Below are 9,965 nucleotides of genomic sequence, written 5' to 3'. Positions count from 1 at the left end.
TGGGATGGCACCTTGGTCCAATTCAGAAATTCCTGCTTTGCCTGTCACAGCACCTCAGAAGGGTGACCTTCAGAGTGGTATCTCCCATCCTGAGATTGATTCCTCACTGCCCACAACTTCTGAGATCACTATGACTGCCCGGGGTCCCAAATAAATGGAATTTTCTCTTTATCACCACCTGCCACAAGCCAGTTTTTCAAACTCTCTCTATATACTTTCAGTCCAGATGACTGACCTTATTGTGTCATCCAATGACTGAGCAATTCAGTGCAGCTAATGGACCTGCACACTAGAAATTAGTCAAGAGAATCTGGTCATACCCATCCCTCCATCCCAAGTGCTGGCATGCAGGATAGCCTCACAGGTACATGCAGGTATACAGGTGTAACCAATCCTTGGCGGCTGCTCAAATTGCCAAATCAAGGTTTTGTAGGTATGTGGCTTTCACATCACTTTGGTCTGCTAAGTACAGCAATCGTGAGACAGTATATCACTTCAAGATGTCCACTTTCTGAAATGGCTTCAATGGAGCCTGACCAATCCAGTTTAAGCATTCATACATTTTTTCTAGTAGTTCTGGCTTAGATATTCCAACCCATGTGTCTATACGTAGATATACCCAAGTATTTTTCTGGACTACACAGATCAATCCTGTTGAGGGGTGTGTCATTTATCATCCATACCAGACAGTCCATATAGGAGTCATTTGTAGGCTGCATGTAAAAGGCACAGCACTTCTTTTGTGCTTTGAGGCCTGTCAGGTAGCAAAAGACCTCTAAGATTTCAATGTTTTTCTGCATTCTGTCCCAGGATTCATTTAATACAACCAAGTCATCTGCAAAGGCCAAGGTTGTTACATTTATCAAATGGTGTTGGAACCCACACCTTTGAATAAAATTGGAGACATTGGATCAGAAGCTCTAATAGCAACCTGAAAGAGTTGGAGGGTCTAAAGTTCTCAGGCTATAGATAAGTGCATTCCTCCTATTCCTCCTCATCCTCAATTATTTGCCAGAAAACCAAACACCAGATGAATTGCAACTATTGTGAAACTTGGGCCAAATGCCATGAGCAGGTTTACAAAAAAGCTAGAGAGGTTTAAAGACTCTTTTAATATTTCCTAAGTGGTAACATTAAAAAATTGAACTAAATTTAATCAAAGTTTTAAAAATAAAACTATATGAAAATGAAACATTGGATTGTGTTTTTATACTCCTTAGCTCAGCCAAGAACCAAGTACTATCCCAGTTCTACCCTTGGTTGCTTGTAAAAAAAAAAAAACACACACAAACAAAATCCCCATCAAGTCACACACAAATTTGCAGTACTGTGTTTTTATAGGAGGAAAAAAATGCAAACACATTGTGTTTGGCCCAATTTAAAAAAAAGGGAAAACCCAGTCTGCCTGGACTTTCTGATGAGCCTTGTCTCAGAGATCTATGGGTTTTCCTGGAGTGAAAGGAGCAGCTGGGAAACCAGGTAAGAACTCAAGAGTGCCCAGGGTCAGTTCACAAAGCAGAACTGTACCACGACCAGAGGTGTTTCTCCTCTTATTTTGTGTCATGTGGAGACAAAGGCTGTAAAGGGTAGAAGGGCAATTCGAGCAGAGGTCTCCCTGGCTTAAATGGATGCCAAGGTCTCAGAAGTAACATACATGCTGAATATCAGCCACCTCTTATTGAATAGTTTTATCTTCTCTTTACCATTGATTCAGCCATTAAACTCCACTTCATAGGAGCAGGAAGGCTTTTTATGCACTAAAGGGTTTATTTGTAGTCAGACACTCAGCAGCAGCTCCTCTATATTTACTGTTTTACCTGTGTTAAAAATCACAGTATTCATTTAACCTCTGTGAGAAACTGCATTTGTCCAACAGTTGCCACCACATAGACAGATAACGGGATGTGCCCCTAAGGCCTCAGTGAAGGAAACTGCATGAGCATGTCTGTTTGCATGTTGAAGGAAAGGGAGACAAAGCAGCTTTGTCTTCCAGCAGCCTTTTCAGCACTGGGTAACTCCGTCACCCTCATTTAAGTATTTGCCATATACCGAGTAAGCAATGAGGACCCTCTAGTCCATTTGCATGAGAAGGGTGCAGCATTCCCATTGACCACCTAACCCTCACCATTTGCTCATGATACTGATTTTCTCTGGAGCACACACTGGATACAGATCCTCCAAGATTTACACTATATATTTTCACCACTTCTCATGGAGTCACTCCAGGTCAGAGCAGCATGAGCAGATGACTTTGTGTTGGACGATGAGGAGTCAGCTCGTTCAGCTTATTTCCCTTATATAGCCTTAATTTCCCTTTTCAGGGTCTCCTGGACAACTATAGCTGCCCAAGATAGGCAGCCAAGCAAAACACATCCCCCCAGACAAAGTGGTCACCCTGGACATCTGGCACCCCCCGGTTCACCAGGTGCACCTGGACTATGTGAAGCCAAAGACTACGTTATGTACATCCCCAGCCTGCTAACAGAACAGGAATCTACAGAGGGATCAGCAGCTCTAGTATCTGATGCATTAACAGATGGATGTTCAGCTCTCCTAATGGGGCCTTCCAGGGGATTAACTCTACTATAAAATATTGTGCTGGTAAACTACTAAAGCAGAAACTAGCTCTGAGGGATAACAAGTGAAGCCCCAACTATTGCTTTTTTTTTATTATATGATACAATTTTGTATGTATCAACTGTGGATTTGATGAAACTGTGATGACAAAAAAATAAAGTTAACCTCAAATCACAGATGCATAATCACTAAACACCAGGCTAGGAAACACAGGTCAGAATGAAGCAGAGAGCCTATGCACAGCCTGCCCTGAGCAGCCTAGGAATTGGTCTCAAATTGTTTGAGCATGTAAAAAAAAGTATTTTCAAGTACAGCATTATTCCAAGAGTGTTACACATGACAAGTAAATTCTGTTCATCTCAGAACAGCCCAGGTTCACAGAAACTTCAAAGTAAACGACTCTTCCAGATCTATATTATAAAAGTGTATAGAAATTAGAACAAATCCTACAAAAAACCCCAACCAAAACCCACCTTCTGTGTAAGCACTTACAACTGAATAATTCAATTTTACACTAATTCACATAGTTGCTATTCTGTACATCTCCCCACCCCTCTTTCATATTCATAAAGCCAGACTATTAATTAACAATGGCATATGCACATTTCCAAATAACATAACACAGACAAAGCTTTGGCTTAAGTGCTGCTGTGTTGTGTAAAGCACGTGGTTCCTTACATACTTTGGGCCCTAAGCAGCAGTCATTTCCCAGCCTCAAGCTGAAAGACAGCAAGTTCACATCATCAATACAACTAACTCAGTCAAGAAAACTCTCAGAAATAAACTCCAATCCTGTTCAAAGCAAAGCCCAATTCTCTAGGGGAATTAACCCTGTTAATGATGGAACCCTACCCAGCCGTAGCAGCCAAGACAGCAGACTAGGCAACCATTTGCCATCAAACAGGGTGAGCTCCACCTACTCCAAGGCTCAGGGAAGAAGGAAGAAGCAGCAAGTTCAGAGGACTGACTACAAACCACAAGTTTGTTGATGGGTACACCCAGCCAAGCGCTTCTCCTGTGTTGGCAGGTCCTCAGGGGCACAGGCTGGACCAACAAGTTTGTTTTGGCTTTTCAATATTACAGAATTACTGCCTCAGTAGCAGAGATCATCCAAAGCTGCCAGTCTTTCAAAATGTATGAAAAAGGTTTGTTTCACATTTGGTGCAAAAGAGCTACAGAGCCTATGAACATCCTGCCCCAAATACAAAGCAGCAGCCCTACACCCATCTCTGCATCCCCACCACAACAAACCAGAGCCTACCTGCTCTTTGAACCCCAGACATAGCTCCCCTATCTCAAACATCAAGCACTGCCACAAAAACCACTCTCCTCAGCACCACAACAACCCATCCCTCTGGATGCACTCACCTGCCACATCCCTCTCTGCTAGCTGACCACCACACAACTACTACCAAACTTCAGCTCTTGGGGTTGCTCCTTAAACTCCTTCCTCAGCACTTTTTTTATGCTGGAGTAAAACTCCCCACTTATCTCTTTAGCACTCCACGTTACCAGTAACCTGCCTCACCTGCTGCCTGCTCTGCTACTCAGGCCTTGGTCACCTGGGTCTCCTGTACCAAATGCTTCTGGCTGTGTAAAACCACAGATGACTAATGCTATGCTAGCATCTGCTGCTGGAGGGTATGCAAGGAGAAAGAAGCATTATCATCACTTCTGGGAGACGATGTTATATTTAGGCCACCACAATAGGACAGAAGGTAGGTGCAAGAGTAGAAAAGGTTATATGTAAAGATGGAGTCAGAAAGCCATTCAGACACTGGATCTTCCTCTACAGCACAGTTAATGAACTTCAGTTGTCAAGAAACCTCTGAAGCTGTGGAGTTTCCTAAGAGGTGGGATGCACTTCCTCACCTATGTTCTGTTGAGGTCTCTAGTACTGACTTGTACCAGCCCATTTAATTTCTCCGTCCAGTAACTGAGGACACTTTATATATGGCAGAGATTTTATACACAGCTCTTGTCTTCAGGGAACACTGGAAATGCTTTTCAGACTAGAAGGTACACTTTACCAGAGACAGCAGTATCAAAACTCACGCTTTTCCTTAGTGCAGAAAGGGAACATGCAACAAAAATTAGGCAGCATTTGATTAACAGTGATTAGCATTTGTGCCTATCAGCTTCTTCTTTCTATCTGTAGCAACTGATAAACTTCATAGACAGGTGGAGTTCCTACATGGGACATGGCTAAAAGCAGGTATGTGCTTCAGGCAACTTTCAAATACTTAGAGGAAGAATTTATTTCAGGTACCAGCAAATTATACTAATAGTTTTGTCATTAAAGCTCTGTACTAGCAGTTGTCTAAAACCATACTAAATTCTTGTAAGTCATTGCCTGGCTAAGAACATAGTGCTTACCCAGAGATATCTGCACTGGTGGCAAATGGGAGAGGACTGGACAGTCTCGATGTATACAAAGGGTTTTCTGTTCTGGCTGAATAATATTCATGGCAGCTGAAGTGGTTTCAGACCATGTTGTGTGCTCTAATCCTATGGTCACTTAGTCCTGCTCTGGTTTCTCAGCTCAGATAAAAGGAGTCAGAGGGCTGCCAACAGTCTATGTAGAACTGACAACAGCAAGGTATCACACAAATGCTGATACACTCTTGCCATCTTCTCAACCTAGGCTTTCAGGAGCCAGTGAAAAAGGTGGAAAGACGTTACAGGAGATGATTGGAAGGTTTTGAAAGATGCCCCTGTGCCACCACACTGGTTGGCTAAGCCCCATCACTAGGTCTTTGTTCTGCTCTTTGTCCAAAGTTACACTGATGTGTAAGGGAGAACCTGACTCAATCTCTTGTAGCTGCAGAGAAAATGGGCTGGATCACAAGCAGAAGAAATATGCTTCTGGTCATCAAGTCTATAACCAACTGCGGAAACAGACTTTGCGCTTCTAGGGGCACAGTTTCCATTATTGGTGCTGTCTTCAATCTCCTACAGAAAATGCAGAATCAGAAGCCCACATTCACAAAAAAGATGGATCAGCATAATGAAAAATAATGTGCCTGTACACCCTTTTTATGACAAAGATAGTATTTGCTACTTTTTAATATGGTTCTTTCTCTAACCTGTACCTCCAAGAATGTCTATAGCTAAATTTAATAATCACACAACAAATACTTTAAAACTTCAGAAGTTTATTGCCCAGAATAGCTCACTTGGTGCAGTTAGAGGGTTGGGATTTTTTCCCCGGTACATGGAAATCAAGCAAAACAGTAGAAAATATATATGGGTAACAGTAAAATTAAAGCCCAGCCTAATAATAGCCCTTTATATCCACCAAGTTATACTTAAGAAAATGGTTAGCCAAACATAGAGAAGTAGAGCATCTGGAAGACAGAGCTTTTCATGTTACAGTATAGATTCTAAACAAATATGAAAGGCATTTTCTGTCCATATTGTTAATATTTTTTTCTTCGTAGTAACAAATTGAAAAAAGGTCTGTGTGGAAAAAAAGTAACTACTGCAAGACTTTCAAAACTCAGTTATCAGCTTATAGGTTGACAGTTACAGATAGCAGGACAAGGCACATGACAGAGTGTTTAAAATACACAGAGACTGATTAATATCTGAACACTAAAAGGAAATGGGAACTGAAACGCAAAATTCACAAAGATGACTTTTTGCATCCCCTCATCTGTATTCCATAAATATGCATTCAAGCATTTTACAGATTTTTCAGAGGAGAAGCTGAACACACCTAGAAAAGACTTAAGCGTTTTGCTTTGGGTTGCTTTGTTGTTGTTTTGGAGTTTTGGTTTGGTTTTTTGGTTTTGTTTTGTTTTTTAGGAAAGGGGATATGGAATAATCTAAATTATATTAAAATGCAGACACATTCCCTCGCTTGTTATTAGCGCCCAATAGACCCACTGCTGAAGGTTGAGTATGAGTAAGAATATGAAGAGCTTGCTGTTGCATCAAAACTTCCCCTCCTAGACCCACTGCGTGAGCCTGAACGTGAGCCAGAGCGAGAGCCAGAGCGAGATCCAGGTGCTGAGGAGACATTGTAGGGACTGGATATGCCTTTAGATGAAATGGAGGCTGCTTCCAAGAGTTTAAGCCCGGTGATGTCTTCCACCATTGACCGATTCATTGCATCTTTGTAGGATATTTTCAGCTTGGTCTTGGGACAGGTCAGAATTTTGGGATAGCTGTTAGTGTCTTGCAATTTCTGGGCAGCGCGACCATCAATCAATCCATTCCTAATGGCTTCTTCGGTACTTATTCTTCCACGCACTTCTGGGTCCACAAGACCTCCAGTGAGGTACTGGAATTCAAGGAACCGCTGCCCAGCCTCATAAGGCAACCATTTTTCCTTCACTGCTTCAGCTGCTGACATCCTCTTGCGCCCGCCCTTTATGCCTTCAAACCCTATGAAGGCCTTCTGGGCTGGTTTGAGCCGTGTGGCCATATCCTGATCAATGATGCCTTGACTGGCAGCTTCCTGAAGTGAAAGCCTCTGGCCTGTGGTAGGGCATATTATGCCCCCTGTGCAGGCTTGGGCTTCAAGTAACCGTTGCCCGGTGATGCTATCCACGATGCCCCGTTGTATAGCCTCTGAAATTGAGATTTTCTCCAAGTTTTCTGTGTCAAATATGGCTGCAATGGGACTGCACTCTTCTGGGGTCTCTGAGAAAGAACCACTCCTGATCAGTGAGGAAGAACTCCTGACGCTCAGCACGGTGGGAGACCGAGTCACCGACTCATGCCGAAACACCTCATCAGTGCCGTTACGGCAGGAAATCATGTCTGCAAACTGCGTCAGGCTTAAACTGCCAGAACGGTACTGGTCAAAAAACTTCCTCTCAACCAGACCTTTATCAATAGCATCTTGGATGTCATACTGGCTACCTGTTTTTCTGTCGACAAGGACTACTCTACTGCTACCATCTGATCCTGTAATAGTTATTTCCTCCCACTCACACTCCTGTTCAGCTAGTTCTGTATAGGTGTCATAATCTATAAGGCCTTTGCTGTACGCCTCCTGCACGGACATTTCCCTGTTTGTTTCTGGATCTACAATGACAACTCGGCGCTTCCTAAGGGTGTTCTTCTGCGAAGTGTGAACCACCTTCTTTTTCTCTCTCAGGGGTAGAAGGCAGAGTCCTGTTGCTTCATCCTTTATGCATCTTTCTTTCAGCTGCAAGTAGGTCAAGTTTTCCTCCGTGTTTGGATCAAAGAACCCCTTGGTGTCATCACTTGGATCACTAAGGATCTGGTTGAGCTCCTCATTGAAGTAGCCACGCTTGTACGCCGTCTCTACTGGCAAGCGGTAGCTCTCTTTGGGGTCAATGATTCCTCCAGTAGCAATCTGGGCCTCCAGCAAACGAATCCCATGGCCCCTCTCTATGAGCTCTTTGTTCATTGCTTGAAAGAGAGAAATGATGTTTCCAGTTTCTGGGTCTTTGTACCCAGTGACAGCTCTTTCAGCAGAGAGAAGTTTCTCTTTAAATTCAATTCCAACAAGGCCTCTTTTGTAAGCTTCCTCAACGGGCAGCCTCACATTGCTGACAGGATCCACTATGAACCCTGTGGCTGCCTGGGCTTCTAGGAGTTCAAGGGCTGTCCCTGGTCTAACCAAACCTATTTTCATAGCCTGGTAAATGCCAAGTTTCTCTTTAGTAGCCTCATTGTAGATACCTGCAATGCAGCTAGAGCCCTGAAGGAAATCAATAATTCTCTCGCTCACTTCTTCCACTGTAATTGCACCTCTTTCCAAGTCATTCCTTGTTGATTCCTTAATAATTCCAGCCTCGAGCAGTGCATCTGCTGAGACAGGCTGCCTGATCCCTTGGAATGACATACTCCTCTTCTGCACAGGAAGGAGAAGCAGACCAGTGTGTGGTTCAATCCTACATTTTTCCTTCAGCTGCATGTAAGTGACTGCTTTTTTGGTTGTGGGATCAATGAAGTTCTTTGCAGTGCCTTGGCAGTTGTTCAGGATCCTGTACAGGTCTTTGTCAATCAATCCACGGGATAAAGCTATATCTTTGGGTAGGAAAACGCTGTTGACAGGATCAACAATCCCTCCTACAGCCAGCTGGGCTTCAAGCAGACGAATTCCAGTTTCTCTGTCAACCAAGTTTTTCTTGATGGCTTCAGATACTGGCACGGTTTTGCCTGAGAAAGGATCTTTAAATCCGGTAATAGCCTTTTCTGCTGTATAGATTTGTTCTCTGTCATCGAAGTCAATCAGATCTCTGGCGATAGCACTGTCCACCGTTAATACCTCATTTCGGTGTGGGTCTATCACGCCTCCTGTTGCTGCCTGGGCTTCTAAAAGCAGGACTGCGTTTTCTCCTGTAAGCAGCTGATTCCGTTTGGCCTCAACAAAAGAGTACTTCTGTCTGGGTGAAAGAGACACCCCAGCAATAGCACCTGCCCCTTTGAGGTAGGGTTCAATGTCAGCTGTGACTTCTTCAACTGACCTCTGCCCCTTCAGCAGTTTATCCAGTGTGAGTTTGTCTATCAGTTGACACTCATACAGTTGCATTGCTGTAATCTTCTTCCGCAGCCCATTGAACAGCAACTTGGAGGCGTCAATGCAAAAGTCTTCCTCAGTTTGTGTAGATCTGTGGGACCCATATGGGCGTTGCTTGAGTTTCTCGATCTCTCTTTGCAGCCTGAGACGCTCAGACTCCAACTCCGACTGGTTTTTGACAGCGGTCTCTTCCAGTCGGCACCGGTATCTCTCCTCAATCCGTTTGATCTCCATCTGCAGCCTTTCAATCTCACTCCTCAGGGTGTTCTTTTCCCTCTCGCTCTTTTCTCTCTCACACTGGATCTTCCTTATGGATTCCTCTGTCCGGGAGTGCTGGCTCTTCCACTGATTGAGGTCATTCAGGATTTGTTGCTTCTCACTTTCCAGGCGTTGCTTCAAACGAGACTCTGATTCCAGGGTAACTTTCAAACGGTTCAGCTCCTCTTCTAATCTCTGCAGCCTGGCTTTGTCTTGCTCCAAAGCACTCATTTTTATCAGCAAGGTTTCCCTTTCTTGCATAATGTGACTATACTGATTTTTGGATTCTTGAATCCTGTTGGATGCCTAAAATTTTAAAGAAGAAATAAATGAAGAAAGGATGGTTAGAGTTTATGCTTGTTAGAGTTATGCTCTCCACTTACAGTGCTCTTCAGCCTGTCATTTAACCTGCAGCAAGCTGCCACTGGAAAACATTCTAGTCGCAGCAGTGCCTTACCCAAGACCATGGATACAAATAAACCAGTGAAGGTACACTGTCCCTTCACTGACAGTGTCTCTAGAACGGCCAGGGACTCCATTCTGTTACCCATAGCCTTGATTTTCTGGTGATATAGTTAGCTCTTTTTAATACTTCTCATGGTACACTTACACATACACAGAGCATTCAAGA

The 9,965-nt window shown here is 43.5% G+C and overlaps 1 protein-coding gene across 4 annotated transcripts in view; it reads right to left on the bottom strand.

The window, feature by feature from the left end:
• Window positions 1-5,712: 5,712 nt before the first annotated feature.
• DSP (desmoplakin) overlaps window positions 5,713-9,965 on the bottom strand; it is a 54,881-nt gene continuing 50,628 nt past the window's right edge. For all 4 annotated transcript variants that reach the window (XM_064443567.1, XM_064443568.1, XM_064443569.1 and 1 more), the window contains exon 24: window positions 5,713-9,640. In XM_064443567.1, the coding sequence (XP_064299637.1) occupies window positions 6,446-9,640 (3,195 nt within the window). In that variant the 3' untranslated portion in view covers window positions 5,713-6,445. The remainder of the gene's footprint in view (window positions 9,641-9,965) is intronic.

Source organism: Phalacrocorax carbo, chromosome 2 (genome assembly GCF_963921805.1).
Source record: "Phalacrocorax carbo chromosome 2, bPhaCar2.1, whole genome shotgun sequence".
Taxonomy (NCBI): Eukaryota; Metazoa; Chordata; class Aves; order Suliformes; family Phalacrocoracidae; genus Phalacrocorax; species Phalacrocorax carbo.
Note: the sequence above shows the minus strand (reverse complement) of the source record. Positions and strands in the feature narration are given on the sequence as shown.